General features: G+C 41.2%; 1 protein-coding gene across 1 annotated transcript in view; it reads left to right on the forward strand.

Moving 5' to 3' along the window:
* Nucleotides 1-27,505, forward strand: part of HGSNAT (heparan-alpha-glucosaminide N-acetyltransferase) — a 46,685-nt gene that overhangs the window by 9,430 nt on the left and 9,750 nt on the right. Inside the window, 9 exon segments of the mRNA XM_047717251.1 lie at nt 8,796-8,911; nt 15,135-15,271; nt 15,498-15,619; nt 18,549-18,618; nt 20,812-20,881; nt 21,567-21,676; nt 23,905-23,981; nt 24,719-24,749; nt 26,499-26,659. Coding sequence (XP_047573207.1) covers nt 8,796-8,911; nt 15,135-15,271; nt 15,498-15,619; nt 18,549-18,618; nt 20,812-20,881; nt 21,567-21,676; nt 23,905-23,981; nt 24,719-24,749; nt 26,499-26,659 — 894 coding nt within the window.

Consider the following 27,505-nt stretch of genomic DNA (forward strand, 5'->3'; position numbering starts at 1 on the left):
AAAAAACAAAAAATCTCACTACATTTGATACTAATGATGTACTGTATGTTGGCTAATTGAATTAAAAAAAAAAAACCCTTACTTTTAAATAGATTCATTTTAATTGTAGCCAGCCTGACCACACATTAAACTCCTTTCAAAGATTCCTTTTTCACAAGTCTTCTACATCTTTCTTTTTTTTTTTTTTTTAAGATTTTATTTATTTATTTGACAGACAAAGATCACAAGTAGGCAGAGAGGCAGGCAGAGAGAGAGAGAAGAGGAAGCAGGCTCCCCGTGGACCAGACAGCCTGATGTGGGGCTCGATCCCAGGACCCTGGGATCATGACCTGAGCCGAAGGCAGAGGCCCTAACCCACTGAGCCACCCAGGCGCCCCATACATCTTTCTTTTTTACTATCAGATTTTGTCCCGCACTGTTTTAGAGTCAATCCAGGGTGGTATGTTGCTGGCTCTGGGCAGTCGTTATTGCTTGAGGGGGTATTGCAGAGGATGCTTTGCCCTCAGGGTCTTCCCCTTGACCCAAGAGACAAGCTGGAAAGAAGAACCCAACAGAAAGTCTGAGGTCAAAATCGAGGCAGCTGAAGTCTTCTTTCAGGCAGACTTATAAATGTTATGACTTCTAGAAACAGGTGCTTTTTTCATAGAAAATTTCTCAGGGTGGCATGAGGCATGTTTACTAATAGACTCAAAGATCTTCAGTTCTTCTGTAAAAGGAAGCAAAAAGTGGTCAAGCCTATATTCAGTACTTAATGTTCCAGCATTTTATCTTAGTTGGAAATGATCTGGATACTCAGTGAATTACACTTGATTTAGCAAGACTTTAAGGTTTCAGTGTTACCAAAAAGATTTGGGAAAACTACTTAAAAAGTTCACATAAAAAGTTTTTACCTACCTATTCAGTTTACTTGTTCTTAACAGTGGTTAGAATACCCACAAAATAGCACAACTCAGATACGACATTAGACAGCCACTGTTTCTTGTTGACAAATTTAGTAACAGATAATATGAACATACTTGATGAGTAAACCTTGCTATAATAAACGTGTCCTACTTAATGTTGAAAACTCTATAAAGACATATCTATTTTAATTAAACCAACAAACATAAACCATGTTTAATAATGAATGTCTTCCCAGATCATATGAACCTGAAAAAGCACTTGAATTAGTTTCTATTCTATTTCTGAAATTTAGAAATACTTAATTTATAAGTCAATTAAGTAGACCTCTTACAAGTTAATTTTAGCAATTTAGCATTTTTCAGAGGTAGAAAATGCCACCCATCTACACCTACACGTAGATAGATAGATACATAGATAGACAGACAGACAGATAGACAGACATTAACATATAAACAGAAACCTGGGAGTTAAATTATTTTTAAATTTTTACCATAAGACAGGTAGGATAATACAGAACTCACTAGTTTACAAAAGAACAGTTGGTTCCTAACTTTTTCTGGCAGATGGACTAAGTTAAGGTTACAGGCTCCTTGACTAAAGTTTTTTCTGTTAATATTTGCAAAGGAGATACATGATTTTTCATTTTTCTAAGTTTTGGATGACTTTTACTCCTTTCATTCTACTTCTGATAAGAATTACCCCACTGAAGTTTGTCCTTTTGATATTTTCATCTCAAAATCACAGGGAAAGAATGCAAGTTCCTCCAAGAAGGACTTTGGTTTTCTTTCTTTCTTTCTTTCTTCCTTCCTTCCTTCCTTCCTTCCTTCCTTCCTTCCTTCCTTCCTTCCTTTCTTCTTTCTTTCTTTCTTTCTTTTCTTTCTTTTCTTTCTTTCTTTCTTTCTTTCTTTCTTTCTTTTAAAGATTTTATTTATTTATTTGACAGAGAGAGATCACAAGTAGGCAGAGAGGCAGGCAGAGAGAGAGGGGGAAGCAGGCTCCCCACTGAGCAGAGAGCCTGATGCGGGACTCCATCCCAGGACCCTGAGATCATGACCCCGAGCCGAGGGCAGAGGCTCGACCCACTGAGCCACCCAGGTGCCCCGGACTTTGGTTTTCTAATGACAATAATTTACAAGTCTTCTGAGATAAATGGGGAAGCTTGGAGATCAGTGAAATAAACAGGTTAGCTTTTTTTTTTAAGATTTATTTATTTATTTGACAGAGAGAGATCGCAAGTGGGCAGAGAGGCAGGCAGAGAGGGAGAGGAGGAAGCAGGCTCCCCACCGAGCAGAGAGCCCGATGCGGGACTCGATCCCAGGACCCTGAGATCATGACCTGGGCCGAAGGCAGAGGCTTAACCCACTGAGCCACCCAGGTGCCCTAAACAGGTTAACTTTGAATTGTCTCTCCACGTGCATTTCTAGTTTTGTAAAGATTTTTAAGATAAGGAGAGTTGCTTTTAATTCCTCAAAGATTCAGGTTGTAGTCTGGATGTGAAAGGACTGACCTATCCATCCACCTATGTGGGAATGGTTCTCTTTCCCACATTTAGCTTAGAGAAGGACTTAGCCAGCTTCCATCTGTTTTTCCAGGATCCCATCTGTAGCCTGTGAATGGGGTTTAAAGCAGAGAGTTAGTAGGTCTGAAGTTTGCTAGAATTTGGGAAGCTTTTCTGTTTTGTCTTGTCTTTTTTTTCCTTCCTTTTTCCCTTTTCTTTCTTTCTTTCTTTCTTTTTTTTTTTTTTTTGAGAGAGAGAGTGCACATAAGTGTGGGGGTGAAGCAGTGGGAGAGGAAGGGAGAGAATCTTAAGCAGCCTCCATGCCTGATGTGGGGCTCCATCCCAGGACCCCGGGATCATGACCTGAGCCAAAGGCAGATGCTCAACCAACTGAGCCACCCAGGTGCTCCTCTTGTTTTATTTCTTAATTTTAGTTTTCCCTTGGCTGTTAAAGGAAATAATCTAGCAGTTTATCAGGAAATCCCTGAGTCTTGTCAACTCTGAGAGGAGCTCAAAAGGGGAACCCTCCTTTGACAGTAGATACGGGATGCCTGTAAGATCATTGACTTGGGTGACTCTGTTCATGGTTAAGTAAAGTTACTTCAGAGAGGATATGAGGAATGAGCACTCAGATAAAGGAGGCTGGTAGAGCAGCAGGAATTACATCAGTACTGTAGCCTTTTGCTTTAGGTACCTCTTTTTAAAATTTTCAGTAGTCTTTTGCAATAAATAATTCAGTGGAGCTCTTTTGCCATTTGGAACCTTTTGGAGGCTTCTGTATACCAGTTAAAATTGTGTATCACATTCTCTGTTTAATTGGGGAATCTTTTTTTTTTTTTAAAGATTTATCTTTTTTTTTTTTTTTTTTTAATTTGACACAGAGAGAGAGATCACAAGCAGGCAGAGAGAGACGGGGAAGCAAGCTCCTATCAGAGAGCCCAATTCGGGGCTCGGTCCCAGGACCCTGAGATCATGACTGAGTCAAAGGCAGAGGCTTAACCCACTGAGCCACCCAGGTGCTCCTGGGAATCCTTGCTTTTAAGAACATTTCTTAAATGAGCTGATCTAATTGGAACATTACTCAAAATGGCCACTGTAATTGTAGCTTGTCGTTAGTAAGATTTTGCCATTTTTGTAGATATTTATAGCTTTTGGGACCACAATTCTTAGACATAAAATAAGCAAGTATGCCAGATGGTGGCACACTTCACTCTTTAGAAATTAAGGATCCTATCTTTATCTTTATTATTATGTATTATTTATTTTTTAGCTTAGCCTTTGAGTTGCTCAGAGCCAGATTAATACCTAAGAGGGATGAGCTGTGGGGTTGGGGTTGTGTGGTGTTTCACGGTGTACCTCATTGCACAGAATTTTTCTTGAGGTTGGCAGGTTACCTACTGTCAACCCTTCTGGTTCTGTGACTAGCTTGTCCTAACACAGGTGTCTTTGGTCTAAGTGGTGAGCACTCCAACAGTTCTTAAATGCTTGACTCCTGCTTACCAATTTTTGTGGCTTTTTTGGCCTCCCCGATTCCCATGAGCAGTTAACCTTTCCATCATGTGCACATTTGCAGAAACCAGTAGTAGTATCTGAGGAACTGAAACTGTGGACATGAGCCGTAACCAAAGAACTGGGGGTGGGGGAAAGTGTTGAACCAGCAAACCTCAAAGAATGGGGCCTATAGACTGATTCCAAACAAATGGGAACTGCAGCTGCTCCCCACAGGCATGGAATCTGGGGAAGGATTCCCAACAGAGAACGGTGGACTAAAATGTCAGCACTTGCCGGAGTGGAATCTGAGAACAGAATTGAAATCCTGGGTTTGACAGTTTCTGTGGAGTGGCCAGTAGAAGGCCCTGTGTGCACCACCAGCAGTCCCTGTGGAGCCTTGGCCTGGGGAAAGGGTTGAACCAGCAGAGCCCAGCAGATGGGGATTGCAGCCCGGAGGCTCCCCATGGTGGGGAACTACATACCGCTACCAATAGTTCCCACACAGAACTTGGGACAGGATTAGGGGATGGGGTTTTCCACTCAAAAAGCCTGGGATTGTGGACCACAGAGGCAGTTACTTTGAGGGCTTGATGCAGAGTGGAGCACGGAACCAAGAGAGCTTACCCCGGCACTCGGACATGATGAGCAAGACCATGAGCTCAGAGGGATTGTGGGGTACCATGCCTGTGTTTCCTATTTTCCCCGGAGTCGTCGGAAGGCTCCTTCAATCCCGCCACTGCCACCAAATGTGTTAAATAACAGACAACTGAGTAAAGTTAAAGATCAAAATGGCTTTATTCAACAACTCATGAATTGGGCAGCATCCCATCTAGCAAGTACTGCAGAAAGGAACTTCATTGCGCTTCAGAGAAGGAAAGGTTTTTAAAGGCACAGAGAGAGAGGAAAAGGAAATATTCACAAAAATTTGCATTGTTTTAGGCAAGGTGACCTTTCTGGGAGGGGGACAGAAAAGGGTCTGCCAAAGATTACCTCCTGATGCTGACCAGGAAGTTCCAGATTGCCTGGTTGAAGGCCCCATTTCTGGCAGAAGCTGAAGCTGCATTTGGGGCAGGTCTTAAATCTAGGTGGGGTTTAGCCAATGTGACTCCATTCTGGGCCTACTTGCTCCTTTTTAATGGGAGTTAAGTAGTTAAATAAAAGAACATTCCAACAATTCCCATGAAAGGAAAATACTGATGGGAAACATTTGGAAAACATTTTCAAACTTGTCAAGCATTATTTCAAAACTAAAACAATAAGGAAATTATATTTTCTATACATCAGGCTCAAAAATGAAAAAATTAAAAGGCTAAAAATTACTGGCACAGCTTCTAGGCAACAGATCTGTTTACCTGACTCAGGAGACTCAGGTCACAGAGGTCAGGTGCTGGTCATACTGCCCACAGCCTAAGTCCTTAAGGCTGATGGGTGACTTGAGGCAAGTTGTTTGACTTCTCCAGGCCTCACATCCCTCATCCGGAAAATGGAGACATCAGTAGCTATTTCATAGGGCTGTTGGGGCCTGGTGCACATTCAGGTGTGTAATTTGTATCACCTGGGAGCGCAAGTGACACAATTGTCATAAATTGCAGCTAAATTAGAGGGATTTGGCAGTGGCATAGCAAATGCTATTTAAAAGGCTATAAAGGGACGCCTGGGTGGCTCAGTTGGTTAAGCAGCTGCCTTCGGCTCAGGTCATGATCCCAGCGTCCTGGGATCGAGTCCCACATCGAGCTCCTTGTTCTGTGGGGATCCTGCTTCTCCCTCTGCCTGCCACTCTGTCTGCCTGTGCTCTCTCTCTCTCTCTCTCTCTCTCTCTGACAAATAAATAAATAAAATCTTAAAAAAAAAAAAAAAGGCTATAAAATTTCCCTCCTGGAAGTTAAGGAACTATGTCAACAGGAGCCCATGTTAATTTTCATCTGTCTATGGCATCATTTCTTACATTAGGAAGAAAGAGGAAATGGGAAGAAATTGGAAATGAAGTTACATGGAAAGAGCAGAAACAACTGTGGAGAATATTTAACCATACATTCCTAATGCTGATTCTGCATTGGTTGGCTGTGGCCTGGATGTTAACCATTATCCTGTGTTGAACAGTTACTTCGTTTCAGATTCTGCACCAACCAGGTTACTTATATTGTCAGCCTTAGCCTTCCCAACAGTCCTATGAAGTACACAGTATTACAACTTGTGATACTGTGGCTTATATGAAGAAATAGGTATTTGGTCTTCATCCCCATTTCTTGTGAATTTCCTCAGTGAGGAGAGCGGGCCAAGGTGTCTTTGTTATGTTAATGAGGTAACCTTTGTGCCGCACCCGAGGATGGGGCTGGTTGCCAGGGGAACCAACCCTGTGATGAGAGGCTGGTGCTCAGTCCCGCAGCCAGCTTCCCGGGAGGAGGGGAGGGGCTGGAGGTTGAATCAGTCACTAATGACAATGATTTAATCAATTGCCTGTGTAATGAAGCCTCCATAAAAATTCAGAGGATGGGGTTCAGAGAACTTCTGGGTTGGAGAACAATTGGAGATTTGGGGAGAGTGGTGGCCTAGGAGAGGACATGGCAGCTCTCTGCTCTTTCCCCTCATCTTGCCTGATGTATCTCTACCATCTGGCTGTTCCTGAGTTAAGTAGTTTTATAATATGCCAGTAGTGTCCTAGTAAAATGTTTCCCTGAGTTCCGTGAGCCACTCTAGCAAATTAATCAAAACTGAGGAGGGGGCTGTGGGAACCTCCAGTCTCTCACTGGATGGTCAGAGGCATGGGTGGTAACCTGCACCACCCACGTCCGAAGGTGGTTTCGGTCTTGTGGGACTGAGCTCCTGTCTATGGGACCTGACACTGTCTCCAGGTAAAAAGTGTCAAAATTGAGTTGAATTGTAGGACGCCCAGTTGGTGTCTGAGAATTGCTTGTGGTGTGGGAAGCTTCGCCCCACAATAGAAATTGAGTGCAGAACCTCTAGACTCTTAATTTATTGGTGAGGAAGCTGAGACAGGGTGGGATTCAAATTCATGTTGGTGTAACTTGGGGTCCAAACGCTTAACCCACCATGTTTTATCCCTGGTCCTAACCACTGTTCCTACTAGAAGAAGCTCTTCAGAAGGTTAACAAAGAAAAGAAAAAGTGATGGGTATAACTTTATTTAGTCTAGAGAGGGAAAAGATTTTCAATAGATTATTAAGAGTTATATATTGTTGGGGTGCCTGGGTGGCAAAGTTGGTTAAGTGTCCGGCTCTTGGTTTTGGCTCAGGTCATGATTGCAGAGTCCTGGGTTTGAGCCCCACGTCTGGCTCCCTGTGCTTAGTGTGGGGTCTGCTTGAGATTCTCTTTCCCTTTGCCCCTTCTGCTCGTGCTCTCTTTCTCTCTCTCAGATAAATTAAAAAAAGAAAGAAAGAAAGAAAGAAAATGATGTATTGTGGGTTTTGTATTTACGGAGAGCTAAATAAGGGTAAATACGGGTAAATATTAAAATGAGCGATTTAGAAAAATTTCCTGAATTAACCAGTTAACTGTTCACATGAGTTTCCGGGGAGCCCAGAAGGAAGATTACATATTGCAAAATAAAAGAGGCTAGATTAGGGGCACCTTGGTGGCTCAGTCAGTTAAGCATCTATCTTCAGCTCAGGTCACGATCCCAGGGTTCTGGAATCGAGCCCTGCGTCAGGTTCTCTGTTCAGTGGAAATCTGCTTCTCCCTCTTAAAAAAAAAAGATGCTAGGGGCACCTGGGTGGCTCAGTTGGTTGAATGTCTGTCTTTGGCTCAGGTCATGATCCCAGGGTCCTGGGATCGAGCTCCACATTGGACTCCTTGGTTAGGGGGGCGTCTGCCTGTTCCTCTCCCTACCCCACCTGTGCTCTCTCTCACAAGTAAATAAAATCTTAAAAAAAAAAAAAAAGAGGCTAGATTATTACCTTTCTCATTGTGTTATTAAATAGTTTTTTGGCCTACAAGCTAGAGGGCAAATTAATTTCTCTTTTCATATAATAATATAAATGGGTAGGTGGGTCTAAATGAAACATTTTGCTTTCACTTTAGCCAATAGTAGTTTTCTTTGTTTGCCTACCAAGTTGGCAGGTGAAATTTAGACTGTTCATGATGGTGGTCTTTAGGTCATCCTATGAGCATCTAGTAGATTGCTGAGCTCTAAGCATAGGGAATATAGAGCAGTGGGTCTTTCTTCCTTCAGACTGAGGCTCATCCTCTGTTCTTACTTCAAATCTGCCATGGAAATCAGAAGGAGATTCAGAAGTCAAACCCAAGTGATATAAGGCAGAGCTTCGCAACTTTAAAATTTAAGCACATCCCTGTAGAGCCCTGCTGACCCGGGCATCCTGACGTCTCCTGAGTTGCATTCAGAGTGGAGTAACAAGGTCCAGGAAAGTCTGGGCTCTGGAGCTACACAGACTGGGTTCACACAGTGATTTTGCAGAACTCTGGCCAGTGATCAAATCCTTGCAAGCCTTAATTTCTTCATCTGCAAAATGGAGAAAATACCAGCTCATGAGACTGGCATATTGTCAGATAGAAGATCTGTGAAACTAGTAAATTCAGTGCCCCTCACACTTTAGCAGTCGATGAACTTGGTCCCACATGGTCCGTTTACACACAGGATGTGAATGGTGTTAACCGAATCCTCGTCTGTAGTGGTGGCATGTGTGCAAAAGTGTACCTCTGTGTGTGTGTGTGTGTGTGTGTGTGTGCACATGCCCATGTGTGCAGAGTCATTCAGTTGTGTGTCCACAAAGTAAGGGATGAGAGACCCCAGAGCCCCTGAGCACAAGCCTTCGAGAAGCATGCCTGTGAAGCCACACTGTTCACACAGGTGCACTTTGTCTCTAATGTGTCTTTCAGATACTTTTTCATTTTTTTTTCCTAAACTTTCTTTTCCTAATTCTTACCAGACTTAGATAAAAAAAAGCATGTAGAGCTGAAGATGGATCAGGCTTTGCTGCTCATCCACAATGAACTGCATGGAACAAACCTGACTGTGTTCTGGAATTCCGAACGCTGTTACCACGTAGGTATTATGTTCATGCTCACAGTGTTGTTTGCTTTGGGGCTGTTTGAAGTGATTCCCAGTGCTCTCCTGCCTGAAGCCCTTCACGTGTTCACTTCAGTTTTATAGGTAAGGACACAAATAGAAAGAATCAGGAGACAGATAATCAGGGGGAATGCCCAGCAGTGAACAACGTCAGTCTCTCACCTTTCCCCCTCCCCATCTTTTAAAAACGTAATTCTTGGTGATGAGTGAAAGTGATAGACAGACCATGTTTTATTTTACTCCTCTGCCTGATGCATAACTCCGTTGCTGAACCAGAGAAGGAAGAAGTGAGAACCTTGGTATTCTCCAAGGGCAGAGGTAGTGACGACAACCGGGAGGCTTAGGTTGAAGTATGACACTTATTCCAGGGATCTGCCCTCCTGATGATAAAGGCTTTATTTGTTTTTATTAAGTTTTTAATTTTAATTCCAGTACAATTAACCTGCAGTGTTACTATTGGTTTCAGATTTACAATGTGGTGGTTCAGCAGTTCTGTACATTACTCAGTGCCCTGTCCCCCCGCTCATCTCCCCTCTGGTAACCATCGGTTTGTTCTCTATAGTTAAGAGTCTGTTTCCTGGTTTTTCCTTCTCTTTCCTTTTTTGCTTTTTCCCTCCTTTGCTTGGTTGTTGATAAAGGATATATGGAAGGACACCTATGAGCCTGTAAAGGTTGAACAACCAGAAAATGCTATCGAGACATAACCTTTTAAAAATTATGAACATTAATGATAATTTACAAATCTTTAAGCAAATATAGAGACAGACGTTCAAAGGAATGCAAATTATAATAATTTGTATTTTGTAAACCAAATAATAAATATCTGGGAACTATGGACTTACAGGTGAAGGAAATCAGCTATCTGGTTAAATTGAGAATTTTCTTTCCTCTTTATCTCTCTTCTCTTAAAGTAGAAACACTTAAGATAAAAACACGTTGAAAAACACATAAACATATTGAAAAAATGTGTAGATTTCATAGCTTCAAGAAGCTAAAGGTACCTGAATGTGTCAGCAAGTGCTTTTCAAACGAGAACCAAAATTGGAGGAAGGTTTGTATTGTAATGTTAACTATGAGTAATCACTATAACTGACTAAATAAATCTAAGATGTAAATGAGAAAAAAAGAAAAGAAAAAGAAAATTGCTTTTTAGCATCCTAAACAGTATTCCTTGGGGGAATCTGGAGGTGGCATAAAGAAGGGAGAAGCAGGGGTGCCTGGGTGGCTCAGTGGGTTAAGCCGCTGCCTTCGGCTCAGGTCATGATCTCAGAGTCCTGGGATCGAGCCCCACATCGGGTTCTCTGCTCAGCGGGGAGCCTGCTTCCTCCTCTCTCTCTGCCTGCTTGTGATCTCTCTCTGTCAAATAAATAAATAAAATCTTAAAAAAAAAAATAAAAAAAAAAAGAAGGGAGAAGCAGTGAGTGGGAGACAGAAATCTGGGCTTTCATTGCGGTGAAGGTGATCTGTTAGTTTTGACTGTTAATTATTTTCAGATATAAATTAGAATAAACAAGTCCATTTCATTTTTTAAAGTAGACATGTATGTATGTAATATAAGTAGACATGTAAGTATGATAATAGTTAATGTATCTTTAAAATATTATCAGAAAAGAATATGAATATGGGAAATATATAAATGACAAAAGAAGACAATAAAAGTAGAGGAAGGAATTCAGGGTGAGCAAGTCCAGGCTAATTGCAACAAATACAATTGGATTAACTTGCATAAAAATAAGATTCATTTGTGGGACGCCTGGGTGGCTCAGTTGGTTGGACGACTGCCTTCGGCTCAGGTCATGATCCCGGAATCCCGGGATCGAGTCCCACATCAGGCTCCCAGCTCTGTGGGGAGTCTGCTTCTCCCTCTGACCTTCTCCTAGCTCATGCTCTCTCTCACTGTCTCTCTCTCTCAAATAAATAAATAAATAAATTAAAAAAAAATAAGATTCATTTGTATTAAAATATTGGGAGTAATTTCAAATTCCTTTTGGAAAAAGGAAAGTTATATATAAATACATTGACTAATAACATATTAAAGACATATTATACTTAAAATTTAACATATTGTACATAACATATTATGCTTAAAAAGAATACATTAAGAACAAAAGACAGGGACGCCTGGGTGGCTCAGTTGGTTAAGCAGCTGCCTTCGGCTCAGGTCATGATCCCAGCGTCCTGGGATCGAGTCCCACATCAGGCTCCTTGCTTGGCAGCGAGCCTGCTTCTCCCTCTGCCTCTGCCTGCCACTCTGCCTGTGCTCACTCTCGCTTCTCTCTCTATGACAAATAAATAAATAAAATCTTAAAAAAAAAAAAAAAGAACAAAAGACATATGCATTGTTACTTTCATGAGGTAGATGTGGGAATAAAGGGGGCCGGTCAGGCTTTAGTATTTGCATAAATGATAAATGAAATGTTAATATTAAAATAGAAGCACACCAAATGAAAAGGCTTGGAATTGAGATGGGCCTCTGCAACACATGGAAAGTCATGGAAGGGGGCACCTGGGTGGCTCAGTCGGTTAAGCATCCGACTCTTCAGGTCAGGATCTCAGGGTGGTGAGATCAAGCCCTACATTGTGCTTTGCACTCACTGTGAAGTCTGCTTGAGATTCTCTCTGTCTCTTTCTCTGTCCCTCCTGCTCATGCTCTTTGTCTCTCTCTAAAATAAGTAGAGTGTCTGGGTGCTCATTTGGTTAAGTGGCTGACTCTCGATTTTGGCTCAGATCATGATCTCAGGATCCTGGGATTGAGCCCCATATCAGGCTCCCTGCTCAGCTGGGGAGTTTGCTTGTGGATTCTCTCACTCCTCTCCCTCTGTCTCTCCCTGTGCTCGTTCTGTCTCAAAAATAAATCAATCTTTAAAATAAATAAATCTTAAAAAAAAAGTGATGTTAGAAACTACAGAGCAAAACTGTGGTGAGAAATAAGCATTCACTATTATCAGACTCAGTGGGGTTTAGGGATTAAACTGGTGAATGGAACCAGACCAGAAAGTGGTAGAATGGAGTGGTTTAGAGCATGGATTCTGCCAGCCAGAGCACCTGGTTTGAATCCTGCCTCTGGCACTTCCTGCCTGTGAAAATGAGAGAAAAATTAACATGAGTCAAGAGATGATTTTGTTTTGTTTTGTTTTAAGTAGGCTCCATGGCTAGTGTGGAGCCCAGTGTGGGGCTTGAACTCACAACCCTGAGCTCAAGACCTGAGCTGAGATTAAGAGTCAGATATGTAAATAACTGAGCCTCCCAGGGGCCCCAAGAGATTTTTTTTTTAAGATTGTATGTATGTATGTATGTATGTATGTATTTATTTATTTATCAGAAAGAGAGAGATCACAAGCAGGGGGAGCCGGGGGCAGAGGAAGAGGGAGAAACAGGCTCCCAGGGAGCCTGATGCAGGACTCAATCCCAGGACCCTTGGGGTTAAGCAGATGCTTAACTAAAATAAGCAACTCTGGTGTCCCCCCCCCCTTTTTTTTGAGAGAGGGAGAGAGTGTGAGTGGAGTAGGGGGTAGAGGGACAGAGGAAGAGGGAGAATCTTTAGCAGGCTCCACACCAACACAGAGCCCAGTGTGGGAGCTCAGTCTCATAACCCTGAGATCATGACCTGAGCCAAATCAAAAGTCTGATGTTTAACTGACTGAGCCACTCAGGCACCCCAAGAGATGATTTTTTAAAAATAAAAGTTGTATAATTGACAAATTATTGATAAATAGAAATTAATAAAATTAGAAATTAGGATATGGATAACTGCTATAATTAAAATAATGATCAAATGAATAGTTTATAAGCTGATATATTCAAAATTCAAGAATTGATTTCCTTCAAAAAATATAATACGAAGATTGATTCAAGAAATTGAGAACCTAAGTAGATGAGTCACTGATTAAGAAATCTGGAAAGTTATAATGAATTTCTCCACCTAGAAATACAGTATTTTTTCTACATTTTCAAATAATAAAGAATTATCAGTTTATATAAACTAACCTAAATATAAGCTCTCTCCCCCCTGTAATGATGGCTCAATATCTGATATATTCTGCAGTATAGATAGGATGTTAAAGTCTGGCAAAGATAGGAAAAGAAATGCAGGTCAGACTTTTTAATCAGTGTGGGTACAACAGTCTTAAATAAAATTCTGTCAAGTAGAGTAAGTTAGCATATTGAAAGATTTATTTATGATGACTTATATTTTTATCCCTGAGGATAAAGTTCATGAACAGAGTTTATACATAAAGACGATAAGGAAATTTTAGGACAAAAATACAGGTTAAATGAAGAGATAGCCAATATGATATGAAGACTAAACATAGAAAAAATGGTGGTAATTCATACCTTTAACACAGTTGCCGTTAACATAGCAATGGCTACTTTATAGAGTCTATGTAAGTCATTCCCACATCGATAGGAAAAAGTAAATGAGCAAGAGGATCAAAACATGGCCCAAAAGAACAGGCAGTGTGGAGACTTGCTATTCCAGATAAGATAGATTACCAAGTCACAACCACTTGTGTAGCCAAAAAAGAGAAAGGAAGACCAGTGGACCAACGTAAATATAAGAAGTGGAATCTAATTTACTCTGAGAATTTAACATAACATGTTAAGACTGAAACCATGGGGAAGGTATCTAGAATATTATATGCCATTTGCCAAATACTCCAAGTGGATTCAAGTTAAAATAATCTCCATAAATGTAAAAAATAACTAAAAGAGACAAAATACGTTTTTAAACTAATGAAAGAAGAAACAGCAAGCCAGATTAGTATGACTGTATAAAATACTAAAAACTTATATTTAAAAATAGAGGATATAACAAGATGAAAAGGAAAGCAGTAGAATGGGGAAATATTTGAGACAGTTAAAAGTTTAATGTTGCAGTATGAGGACGTATTTCTAAGATTATGTTCAAGGGGATTTGTGTCTAAGAATGGTTCATACTATAAGAAATATAAAATAACAAAAGAATATTGAATTACTTAATTTACTGATAATTTAAAATGTAATCTTAAATGCTGTGATATCATAAGTATTTAGTACATGAACAAAAAAGATGATCTTTAAATCCTCCTAAAGCTAATGAGAAACAAATATACTGTAATATTTCTTATTTGAGTACTGTTTGGCCACATAAAACAAGAACCATTAAAATGATTTTTTTTTAAAGATTTTATTTATTTATTTGAGAGAGAGAGAGAGCATGAGAAGGGTGAAGGTCAGAGAGAGAAACAGACTCCCCATGGCGCTGGGAGCCTGATGTGGGACTTGATCCCAGGACTCTGGGATCATGACCTGAGCTGAAGGCAGCTACTCAACCAACTGAGCCACACAGGTACCCTAAAATTATTTTTTTTAAAAGATATATTTATTTATTTGGAGGGGAGAGGCTGAGGGAGAGGGAGAGAGAAACCCAATGGGCTCAATCCCTCTATCCTGAGATCATGACCTGAGCTGAAAACAAGAGGCACTTAACTGACCACATTACCCAGGTGCCCCAAAACAATTATTTTTTATTCAGTAACCTCATTTTTGGAAATTTATTTCAGGGCAAGAATTTAAAAGAATAAGAACATCATTGGGGTGCCTGGGTGGCTCAGTCATTAAGTGTCTGCCTTTGACTCAGGTCATGATCCCAAGGTTGTGGGATCGAGCCTTGCGTCCGGCTCCCTGCTTGGCGGGAAACCTGCTTCTTCCTCTCCTACTCCCCCTACTTGTATTGCTGCTCTTGCTGTCTCTTTCTCTGTCAAATAAATGAAATCTTAAAACAAACAAACAAAAAACGTGTAGATCTTTGAAAACAAGCTAATTTATATAAATTATATTTAATATAAATTATAATTATGTATGGTATATCTTTAAAAAACATAATTTATATAAATGTTACACAAAAAGATAAAAGCTTTGAAAGCAGCCTAAACACTCAAAATTCTAGCATTTAATGGATTATAATGCAACCATTAAAAGTTTGAATATGCAAATTAGGCAGAATCATGGAAATTTACGTGTATGTAATATGTAAAACAGTGGAATGCAAGACAGTATATGATGTATTTGTTAATTAGGTGAAGAATTTACACGTGGTGATACAGGCTAATTTTATCTAAGTTATTGGAATTTATAAGGACTTCAGGTGGATACTCATGTGTGCCAACAACCGGTGGCCTTTCAGACACCTCTAACAGGTTGTGTTTCTGTTGTACAGTGCTTGTTTCAGGTTCTGGTCAATGTTTCCTGGAGTGGGAAACCCGGGAAGCCTAGCATTGCCGCGGTGGCAGTGAGCACCCAGCATGGATCTCTCCTGCAGCTTAATGACACCTTGGAAGAGAAAGAAGTTTGTAGGTTTGTACCTGCTTTGATTTGACCCTACTGACATGACGCCTGCAGTTTCTGTCTAGTTTTTGTCCCCTATTTGGTTTTTAGCTTTTACTTCCATCGAAATATTTTTTTATATCTTTCCCGGTCTGCACTCAGGAATGCCTGTCACTCTGCCTTGATGACATTACCATAATCCAACTCCTTATGTTCTGCTCTAACCATTTTTCTTAATTTTACCACATCTTCGTAGGCTGGAATATAAATTTGGAGAATTTGGAAATTATTCACTCGTGGTAAAGCACGCCCATAATGGAGTCGGTGAAATTGCTTGTGACATAGTTGTCAACAAGAAGCCAGTCGACAGTAACCTTCGTACGTATAGGCTCTTCGTTGATTTTTTTTTTTTAATTTGTGTTTTACAGGTTTTAGTTTTTGAATACTTTTTGCAACACTCTGTGTACTCTAAAACTTGGATTAAAGGTTATCTATCTTATTTAGTTGTGGTATATTTATAATGTATTGATTGTGTCATGGGTGTATACCAAAAAATTATGTGATATATAAGAAAATTATATAATCAACATCTTCTCATAGATGTTCTCTAGTGTAATGATGAAGCATAAATAAGCCAAAAAAAAAGTTAGTGCAATAGAAAGAAACTAGAAATAAGGCAAATGACTGTCAAGTATCTTTCATCGTTTTAGGATAGAGGGCACAGTATTCCCTGTGTGGGTCTTATAGGGACAGTTCAGAAGTCCCTGAGATTAAGGAGGGACTGTTTATTCTCTAATAACTCCACTAAAGAAAATCTGTCAGTCCTTCAGCTCAGGTCATGATCCTGGTGTCCTGGAATCGAGCCCCGCATCAGGCTCCCTGGTCAGTGGGGCGTCTGCTTCTCCTTCTCCCTCTACCTGTCCCTCGCTGCTCGTGCTTTCTCTTGCTTTCAAATAGATAAATAAAATCTTAAAAAAGAAAAAGAAAATCTGTTGGTCTGAGCCCCCCATTAGATAATCCCTGTGGCATTGATAAGTACTGTGTACAGCGAAGCTTTTGAAGACCATAGGGTCATGTCAAAAGAATGGAAAAACCAACATGAAAGGGCCAACATGAGCTAGTTCAAGCATTTGAAAGAATAATGAATGTAATGGATGGAAACACATTGAATCTACAAAAACCAGTGAGTCCCTTCTGAAACTTAAAAGAACAGAGCCACTTGCCTAAACAGAGGCAATATTTCGGTTGCTTTTGGAGGTAACAAGGACACCTGATAACCGGAGTGACTTAAAATCATTAATTGAAAGGGAGGATCTAAGCATTTATCCTGCGTTTCCTATTTTAATTGTATTTTAGGATAACTAAGTAGTCTGAGATGTTGAGGGAAAATTCTTCAAGGAGTAATTCCAGCTATTACATGTGGCAGAATGGCACACTATTTTGTAACCCTGAATGAAGGAATTGATGTAGATGAAAATCGTGAGTGGATGAAACCATCGTATGAAAGAGGAACTGGGACAGGAGGGCCAGGCTTTCCCCATCTGACACGGGCATTGAGCATATGGTCAACCACCCCAGGTGTGCCTGATGTGGGGAGTGGAAAAGACACAGCACCATCTGTGAAGCATTCTTCCCCCCAAAAGTTGAACTTTGGGGCGCCTGGGTGGCTCAGTGGGTTAAGCCGCTGCCTTCGGCTCGGGTCGTGATCTCAGGGTCCTGGGATCGAGCCCGCATCGGGCTCTCTGCTCAGCAGGGAGCCTGCTTCCTCCTCTCTCTCTGCCTGCCTCTCTGCCTGCTTGTGCTCTCTCTCTGTCAAATAAATAAATAAAATCTTAAAAAAAAAAAAAAAGTTGAACTTTGTTAGTCAAGCCTCTACAGCTAATTGCCCATATGCAGAGCATTGGATGGATAGAACGAGTTCAGTGACACCATGAGGAAGCAGACCGACAGATCTAGAACATGAGACATCCTCATAGATAACTTGTTTCGAACAAGTCAATGTCTGCTTTTGTCTAAACACAACTAAAGAGACATAATGAGCAAATAGAAAATGCGAACCTTGTTTGTATCCTGACCTGAACGCACTAACTACAATAGCATTTTTGAAATAATTAGAAAAATTAAAATATGTACTCTGTTAGGCGTTATTAATGATATGGTAGATGTAAATATGTGTATAACAAAAGGTCCATTTTTAAGAATATTTTAATTTTTTTTTAAGATTTCATTTATTTATTTGACAGAGAGAGACACAGCGAGAGAGGGAACACAAGCAGGGGGAGTGGGAGAGGGAGAAGCAGACTCTCCTGTTGAGCAGGGAGCCTGATGCGGGGCTCGATCCCAGGACCCTGGGACCATGACTTGAGCCGAAGGCAGATGCTTAACGACAGCCACCCAGATGCCATAAGAATCTTTTAATTTTGAAATGATTTTAGACTTACAAGAAACATGGGAAAAAAGCATTGCCATAAACCCTTTTCCCAGCCCTAACCCTAACCCTAACTCTAACCCTAAAGCCCTAAACTATATAATCATAGTACAGTACATAGTATAGTTACCCATATATAATGCTTGAAACCAGGACGCTAACATTAATATAGCGCTGTTAACTGATGAAGGCTTTTCAGATTTCTCCCATTGTTCCTTCAAGGCCCATTCTTTGGTCCAGGATGCAGTCCAGGATCCCACAGTCCTTTTAGTTGTTAGGTTTCTGCAGCCTTTCGTTGTCTTTTTTGACCTTGACACTTTGGAAGAGGACTGGCCAGTTATTTTGTTATTTGCACTTGCATGCTGTTTTCTCTCAGCTAGGTAGAAGGCATGCATTTTCCATAGATGTCTCCAGAAGCCTCCTCAGTGGGCCACGTCAGGGGTTGCACGATGCCAACATGTCTTTTGTGAGGCCTGTGCTTTAGAGCTACGTACTGAAGGTGGACGGAGGAAATGACGTCATGTCTGGGATTTGCTTAAAAATACTTCCAGCAAAAAACCAGAGGCAGAGTAGCAACAGATGAAGCAAGAGTGACAGTATCTTGATAATTCTAGAATCTGGGTAATGGGTATTTGGGGGCTTATTATGCAAGTCTCTGTTCTTTTGTCTATGTTTGATATTTTTCATAATGAAAATGAGTGCTCCTCTAATGATGAATGTTCTCAAGTGTTTTTAGGAAAGTTAGCAGAAGAATATAGGCTTTTCCCTTGTTTTGTGTGCATTTTTAAATTTATAGATTAAACTTAATGACCTGACAGCTTCCGTGCTTAGGATGACACTTTGGTGATATGGTGTTTTCTTTGATTTTTTTTTTTATAGCTGTGTGTATCGCGTTCCTTATTGGTGTGGCACTCATCATTGCAGTATCCTTTCTGAGGTTTTTGTTGAGGTAAGCAAATGTTAGGGGAGGGCACAGTTGGGGAAGGTAGAATATAGAAAAAAATAAATTCAGGAAGGCTAGTTTGGCCCCTTCAGTGACCATTATCCTTTGATTAAATGAATACTTAACTGGGTCCACCATGCCCAGTCCAGCCTGGGGTATGAGGGATCAATGTAGAATAAGAGGTGGTCCCTGACTTCAGGGTCATGATAACCTAGTTTGAATGGATCTTTGCCTTCAGTCCTCCCAGATGGCTGAAAAGAGAGAAGAAAATGCTTGAGTCATTATTCCCCAAAGGATCTCACAGCCTGCTTTGGTAGTGAGTGGGAGTTGGCCTGGGCTGATCTCAGGAGGCAGATGCTGCCTTACACTTCTCCTCCTGTCCTACCCTGAGCCCCGAGGCCACCCCTCTGGTCCAGCTTCCCAGCTCCTGCCCTCCGGGCATCAGGCGGCAGAGATGGAGGCTGGGGCGCTGGATCTCCAGACCTTGGTGTGGACTCGCTTTTCCCTGCTTGAGACTGGCAGCTTGGCGAGGGGTTCCTTCTCTCTCTGCCTGGTTAACAGCGAGTCCACACGAGATGAGAGAGTGAAAGTGAGTGAATAGACTGGGAAAGAAAAAGTCACATAAATATAGGCTGGCAGATCACCTTTCAAAGGAAAGTTCTTTCATATTTTTAAAGAAGTAAGATTGATGGTATTTTCATATGCTCAGCCTGTTAGGGTCAGGAAGGATCACAAGATTTTATTTATGGGTGAGCCGAATTCAGAATGGAAGGGAGAAAACCTAGTATTTCAAATCTGCTGTCTTGAGGAAACCTAGCAGCTTGGGGTAGTTCAGACACTCTTGACTCTCTTCCTTTGTGCATCCTAGAAATACAAGGGTCTGTAAGGGTTAAAGGACTACTTCTTGCTCAGAAGCAGATTTTTAACCTGACTGCTTTTTGGGGGCAGAGTTGTTTCTTTGAATTAAGATATTATCTTGTCAATCTTTTGGTAAGATGCAGATACTACTCCAGTTTATTAATGTTTTCATTTGGTCCCTTTAATATGAATGGATCTTTGGCATCACTTTTTAAAGTAATTGGTAGCTGATCTTGAGCTCTTGGAAAGGGAACAAACCCCACCTCATTCCACTGTGGAATCGAAACTCCTCGTAGCTTGTGATTCACCTCTTCAGCCTTGCAGGCAGAAGGCTCTGATGGCAAAGCAGGAGTCCCTTGTCCCTTGCCCCAGCACTTTCCAGCGGGCCGCTGGAAGTCCAGGGATGTCCGGGTGTGTCGGAGGAACCAGAACAAAATCTGAGTTGGTAGTAAGAATACAGGTTCTCTCTCCTTTCACTGGGAGGACAAGCATGGAAAAGGAAATCAAGCACGTTTCTAAAATTTTAATTTTTAAATATCTTACCTTCTCCTTTCCCCCTTCTTAGATGTCTTAATTTTAATAGTTTTCATGTGATGGTGATGTTACCAGTGCTGAATAAAGTAGAAATAGGAGTAAGATGTGGGGAATAAAGAGAAAAAATAAGAATATATGTCTTAGATATGTGGGTCATGTTTAGAGGCTGATTTGAGTAATTAAGCTGGAGAAAAAACTTACGAGACAGAAATTGAACTGGCTCTTTTGTGATAAGAATTACTGATAATAAAATTATTGATAATAAAACCAAGGAATTATTGGTAATTTTTTTTAAAGATTTTATTTATTTATTTGACAGAGATCACAAGTAAGCAGAGAAGCAGGCAGAGAGCGAGGAGGAAGCAGGCTCCCTGCGGAGCAGAGAGCCCGATGCGGGACTCGATCCCAGGACCCTGGGATCATGACCTGAGCCGAAGGCAAAGGCTTTAACCCACTGAGCCACCCAGGCGCCCCTATTGATAATATTTTAAGACTGAATAATGGAGCTGCAGTTCTGTTAAAAAAAGAGGGGTCGTTTATTTTTTAGATCTACAAACTGCGGTATTTATGGGTTAAATGATACCATGTTTGGGATTCTTTAAAATAGTCAATCTAAGGCAGGCAAGGGGGTGAGAGGTGGGAGTGTGGATGAAGTAAGACCCACCACACTTAAAGACACTTTAAAATGTTTAATTCTTTGACTTGTATAGAGTATGAACTTAATGAATTTTTTTCAGTACAGTACCCAATCATTTTGAAAATTCTGCCAAAGAAAATAAATTAACTGAGCTTTTTATTTATTTATAGTTTAGACGACTTTCATAATTGGATTTCTAAAGCAATAAATTCCCGGGAAACTGATCGCCTCATCAATTCTGTGAGTTATTAGAATGCAACACGTGTGGTGGTTTTCTCTATTTGGAATTTATAATTCCCTATTTAATAATTTTTATTATCTGGCTTAATTAATCTTATTTATATTGTGGAAGGCCAGGTCGGTCATGTGTTCTGTAGCCTTCATAAAGAGCAGGCAGCCTTATCTGCAGCTCTGGTGAGGGGCACCATCCCCTTCTCTTTCCTGGTGAAGCTGGAACTTTGGGTTGCATTATATGCATGGTGTGGAGACATTTTTCTCTCTGCAGGCTGCACTGTTGAATCGATCCAGTTAAATAGAGAATATCAAGATAAAAACAATAGAGCCATCAACATGAAATCTAAAAATCGATGGCTTCCTGTGGTAATTAAATATATTATTTATTTTAATAAATTCATTAGGGACATAGATATGTCCATAAATGGGCATATTTGCTTGTCTTGTACCAGATGCACATACGGACCAGGTCTTTGTGGTGGTTCATCAGCATGGCTCGGCAGACAGCACAGAAATCAACTGTGAAAAACTAAACCTCTGGGTGGGATCTTTACAAAAGCAAATTAAAGGATTATTCTGGACAATGGTTTTTAGCTCTCCCATCTGTTAATTTCTTCCCTAAAAAACCAGAAAACTGAAATTAACTCACTATATTATCAACTGGCATGTTTCTTTCCCCGTTTTTCTGAAGGAGCTGGGGTCTCCAAGCAGGGCAGCCTCCATCGGTGGCGATGCTCAACCAGAAACATGGCGTCCGCCCGCCGCAACGCCACGCCTCCGCTGTGTAGACACATTCAGGGGGTATGTGGGGCTTCCATGGGGCATGGTGGGCACAGGCGGTCTAGAATTACATGTTTACACATAAACATGCTTTTAACTATTTTACATATCTTTTTTACTTTGTAGGATAGGCAGGACTTCTTGCTGTGAGAATAAACTCAGTGGCCTCTCTTTACTCAAAAACTGTCATGATAGCAAGTATAAAGTTGCTGGAGAAGAATCAAGGGATGAGGCTAGAGCCACTTTGCGCTAGTACGGAGATTCTGCTGAGTTAAGGTCATGTGGGCAGGCAGTGGCACGTCCATCCGCACCCCCATCCCATCAGACAAATGAAACACCAGCGTGCGCCAGCCCCAGCCCTTCCCCACTGCTAGCAAAACAGCTTGAATATCAAGCCCTCTGGGAGACAAATCCAGCGTCCTGCAGCAACTTGTTATTTTAGAGTTTGGGTAGAAGTGTGAGGGCCAGGACCCAACTCTGGAAATAAAGTTTAAAACCATATAGCTGAAAATAAACATGTAGGTGTTAGGCCTTCCATTTCTACCCATGGAAGGCTTTCATTTTTTATTTTTTTAATTAAGATTATTTATTTATTTGATAGAGAGAGTAGGAGGTAGAGGAGAAAGAGTAGGAGAAGCAGACTCCTCACTCAGTGAGGAGACAGACCCTGTGGAGCTTGATTCCAGGACCCTGGGATCATGACTTGAGCCAAAAGCAGACACTTAATTGACTGAGCCACCCCTTATGGAAGGCTTTGAAACTCTGGTGATAATTACAATTCTGTCACAGCCTCCTCAGACACTGAGTGCTCCGGGGTGCCAGGCAGTAATAAGAATTAAAACCATTGCAAAGGATTCTTGAATTCTCACCCTGTGCCAGGTACTGTTCTTACTTGTTGTAGTTTATTCAATCTCTTCACAATCCCATGAGGCATGTCCTTTTAAAATGTCTGTTGTACAGGTGAAGAGACTGGGCCACAGAGTTAAGTAACATGTCTGAGGTCACTTGGGGATGATGTGGGATGGCTGGGATCTGACTCCAGGAGTTTGGCTCCAGAGTCCCCACAGATAACCACAGTGACACACTCAAGTCTTCATTCTTCAGTATCTTACAGAATCAGCATTAAACAGTAGCATATTTAGAGTCTGTTTTATCATATTCCTCTTTCTTTTTTTTTTTTTTTTTTTAGGAGAGAGACAGGGAGAGGGGCAGAGGGAGAGAGAGAATCTTAAACAGACTCCACACCCTTCATGGAGCCCATCGTGGGGCTCAATCTCACAACCCTGAGATCATGACCTGAGCTGCAAGAGTCAGAAGCTTAACCAACAGCCACCCAGGAGCCCCTATTCCTCTTTTTTTCTGATTCTCATTGCCACTTTTGGAGATGAGATGTTAGCTGGTAGATAGGAACTAACATTTGTTAAGTGCCTAAAATGTGCCAAGTGCTGGTTAGGTGCCATGATATACATCATTTTCCTCAGTGGTTCCAGGGGTCCCTGTGGGTATGTTCCCTGTCTTACAGAGGAGACCACTGAGGTAACTGATGAGAATTTTGCCCTAATAAGAGTTGAGGGCCCATGATTCGAGCCTTCAGCTCTAATGACTATATGCCTTCTACTACAGTTCTTTAAACCTGCAACATCTAAGTAATTAGCAGAGTGGAGTGATGGGAAATGTTCTGCTTTGTTTTCAAGTTATACAGTTCAGTGTCAGTGTAATTTTCTCTTAAGAAATCATGTTGGAGGGGCACCTGGGTGGCTCAGAGGGTTGAGCCTCTGTCTTCGGCTCAGGTCATGGTCTCAGGGTCCTGGGATCAAGCCCCGCATCGGGCTCTCTGCTCGGCGGGAAGCCTGCTTCCTTCTCCCTCTCTGCCAGCTTGTGATCTCTCTCTGTCAAATAAATAAATAAAATCTATTAAAAAAAAAAGAAAAAGAAATCATGTTGGCGGGGCGCCTCCATGGCTTAATCAGTTGAGTGTCTGACTCTTGATCTCAGCTCAGGTCTTGATCAGGGTCATGAGTTCGAGCCCTGCATGGAGCCTAGTTAAAAAAAAAAATCAGGTTGGAAATGTTGGCAACAGAAGGGCTTTGTGTAGGGCCCAAATTGTAGTAATTAGAAATAATAGTTTCCTGCTCTTTAAGTGTATCTGTGTTGTGACTGCCCCTGTGAGTGTAAGTGTGTCTCTTGCAGTTGGGCCATTCCCTGTCACATGGGCAAGCCCTGAAAGTGTGCTCTTTGCTGCTTTACAGGATAGCTCTCATCCTCATGGTCTTCGTCAATTATGGAGGAGGAAAATATTGGTACTTCAAACACTCAAGTTGGAATGGTAAGATATTTCCTAAAAGTGGTATTGTTTGCGTAGGACCCTCAGAGAAGTGTGGACAAGAGAACCTCTCAGCATCCCCTCAGGAGCTCAGAGACAAGGCCCCACCAGCCTCCTCTGAGTGCTGATCTCCTGCCCCCATACGATGACCTTTAGATGATACTGTTATCCCTTTTGTTTTGTTCTTGGCTTTCGTGTGCTGTGGCTTTGTAATGCTTCACTCTGATAACACGTGGATGCCCAAGACTCTGCTGCCGGGCTATGGGACTCTGCAGAAGCTGTTAAGAATTTAGTTGTAAATGATTCTTGTCATCTTCTAGATGCACCTTTTATTACAGCCACACGGGAGTTCTACCTTCTAAGACTCATGGTCCTCCTCAGGGTGCCATTGAACTCAGGTTGGTCTGAGTGGTGTTGAGTAATGGCTGTAAATATGGCTCAGTAGTTGGGTTTAAGAATGGATTTTGAATAACACAGCTTGAAGATAACAGACTTGTCCACAGACTTCTACTCTGGTTTTCCCCTGCTCAGTCATGTTCTTAGGGAATGCACCAGGCCTGGTGACTGGGTCCAGGGTCCCCAAGGAGTGTCTGTATGTTACTTCACAGTGTTTTCCTGCAAACTCCCAGTGTGAGTTTACTTTCCATATGTATCAGTATGTAATGGAGCCATTCTAGTTTTAGGAAGTATTTACATTCTAGAGTCTTTTTCCTTACTCTTGTGCTTGTGTTATTCTCTAGGACTGACGGTGGCTGACCTCGTATTCCCATGGTGAGTTGCAGTCTACCACCAGCTCTTCCATAGGTCATCCAAGTGTCCAGCTCATGCTAGAGCCTTTCTCTGAGACCATCCTTGAGTTCTGGGCCACAGGCCTATGTTGCTCACAGGTCCTTCCAAAAGTTATATTATTGCATAGTTCATATGCTTGGTAAGAGGGCATATCTGAAACCTGCATATAAAAGATGAATGATTTCACAGGGAACATTTTGTTCTTGTAGATACGGTATATAAGATCTTGGGATCTTATAGGAAATCATAAATTCTGAATATGTGGTTAAATCTCACTAATCCTGAAAATAGGTATAAAAGTCGTATTTCCTAAAAGAAATTGTAGTATATTGGCATCAGGAAATTCTGATAAGTATGTAACAGGGCAATGATAGTATCAAATTAAAATTTAAAGTAATACAGGAATGACCTACTCTGTCTCTGACCTTGTTAAGGGACCCCGACTTCTTGTATAATGTGGGATTTGTGTCATTGCCTCTGACGCTTTGAGTGACTTTGTCCCATTTGTAGGAAGTAGTACTAGCTATTGGTTTATGTCTTTGGTCCCTTGTTTCATCACAATATGAACTCAGGGTTTCTGCGGGGGAGCTGCGGTTCTTGCTTGAGGTGGTTTTGGGTTTGAGGAAGTTTTACATGCCTGAAGATCTGGTAATTATTTATGTACTTTTTTTTTTTTAAGATTTTATTTATTAGAGAGAGCACGTGCATGAACAAGGGGCAAAGGCAGAGGGAGATGCAGACTCCTTGCTGAGCAGGGAGCCCAGTGCATGGCTCAATCCCAGGAAACTGGGATCATGAATTGAGCTGAAGGCAGACGCTTAATGGACTGAACCACCCAGAGTTCCCATTTATGTACACTCTTTATGAGATTCCCTGTAGGAAATGTGTTTCCATTTCTGTTAATAGACACTTTTTATCCAATTAGGTGACCCCAAGAAGGGAAGCCAGGGGATATCAAGAAATGTGGCAAGGGCAAATTCTCACCTCTGTTAGACCTCACACTCAATCATTGGAAAGATTGCTATTCCAACTTTTTTTTTCAAAGAGTTAATTTAGTAAAAGGGAAGAAAAGAGGTATGTGGCTCAGACAAAATTAGGAAAAGAAAGAGCTTTCATTTTTCTTTCAGGAGAAAGAGTGAATTTAGAAATGATTGATGTGTGTTGTTTGTTTCTCAGGGACTTTGAGGGTGTGGTGAATGTCTAGTTGTTTCGATTCTAGCATCTTCATCATTGTTTCTCTCTTTTTAAAATTTAATTTAATTAAAAATTTTTTTTATTAGCATATAATGTATTATTAGCCCCAGGCGTACAGGTCTGTGAATCGCCGGGTTTATACACTTCACAGCACTCACCATAGCACATACTCTCCCCAATGTCCATAACCCAGCCACCCTCTCCCTACCCCCCCCACCCCGCAACCCTCAGTTTGTTTTGTGAGATTAAGAGTTTCTTATTGTTTCTCTTTAATAATAAATGGGAAACTTGTCCTTGGAAATTGTACTCAGCCCTAAAGAATTTTCCTTCTAGGATATGACTTGATGGTGCACAAACCTTATAGTCCAACATGGTTTTGTTCTGATTCTTTCTCCAATGTTACTTTCATAATTGGCTACTTTAGAAAAATAATGTATCATTGCTTTTATGTAGTAGATTATAAAATATTAATGATATATAGACCAAAAAAAGCCATCCTAGAAATGATCACCTCTTAATAGCTGTCTTTTTTTCTAGGTTTGTATTTATTATGGGATCTTCAGTTTTTCTATCAATGACTTCCATACTGCAACGAGGATGTTCAAAATTCAGATTGCTAGGGAAAATTGCATGGAGGAGTTTCCTGTTAATCTGTATAGGAGTGGTCATTGTGAACCCCAATTATTGCCTTGGTCCATGTAAGTATTTTTTTCACCTCTTGTTAGCATATATTGTGGTTGAAATATGGAAGCTACATGTCATAATTTAAAAGAAATATAACTCCTCCATCTCAGATACCTGCAAGAAGAACAGTTGTTGGAAAAGTGTATACCTGCTTGTATAACTTCGGGCATTATTGTTACTGTCTTTGGACTTCAGACCTGGGAAGAGCTTCTGAGACCAATCAGATCCTTCTGCTGTACAGAGGAAGACTTTGAGTCCTAGAGAGATTGAAGTGCTTTCTGTGGGTCTTTTGAGGCAGGAACCGAGTAGTAGGGCCAGATCAGGTTACCTCGTTCTGGACCCTGCCTTCCTGCCACTTTGGATTCATCAACTTCCATAAGGAGATTGTATAGTAGTTCAAGAATCCACCTTTGTCATCACATGTATGCCCGCTAGGTTGCTGGGAAGGAATATCTTTGTTATTGCTTTAGCAGTGAGTGAGATGGGAAGGCCGAGGGAAGGACGCATACCCCGTGCTTGGGACCTGCATCAGGATTAGGAAAGGCAGTAGTTAGCTGTACTCAAGGGTCATACAATGGCATTAGCAAAACAGGACACAGTTATCTGGACAGTAGCCAGATCGTCCCTATGGACAAGAAGCACTAAGAGTAGCCATTAGGGGGAGATAGAGGTCGCTTCCAGTTGGGGTCAGAAGGGAAGGTATCATTGAATAGTTGATTCGATGCATCTCAAAAAAATGAGCCACTGCTCCCAGGAGAATATATTGTAGGATTCATTAAATGGTCCCACTCTTCCAGTGATGTAGCCATGTAGCCTGTAAGACAGAGAGAGTCTGTTGGTGGCCTGGGCTGGCTCTGCAA

Source organism: Lutra lutra, chromosome 2, assembly GCF_902655055.1.
Source record: "Lutra lutra chromosome 2, mLutLut1.2, whole genome shotgun sequence".
Classification (NCBI taxonomy): Eukaryota; Metazoa; Chordata; class Mammalia; order Carnivora; family Mustelidae; genus Lutra; species Lutra lutra.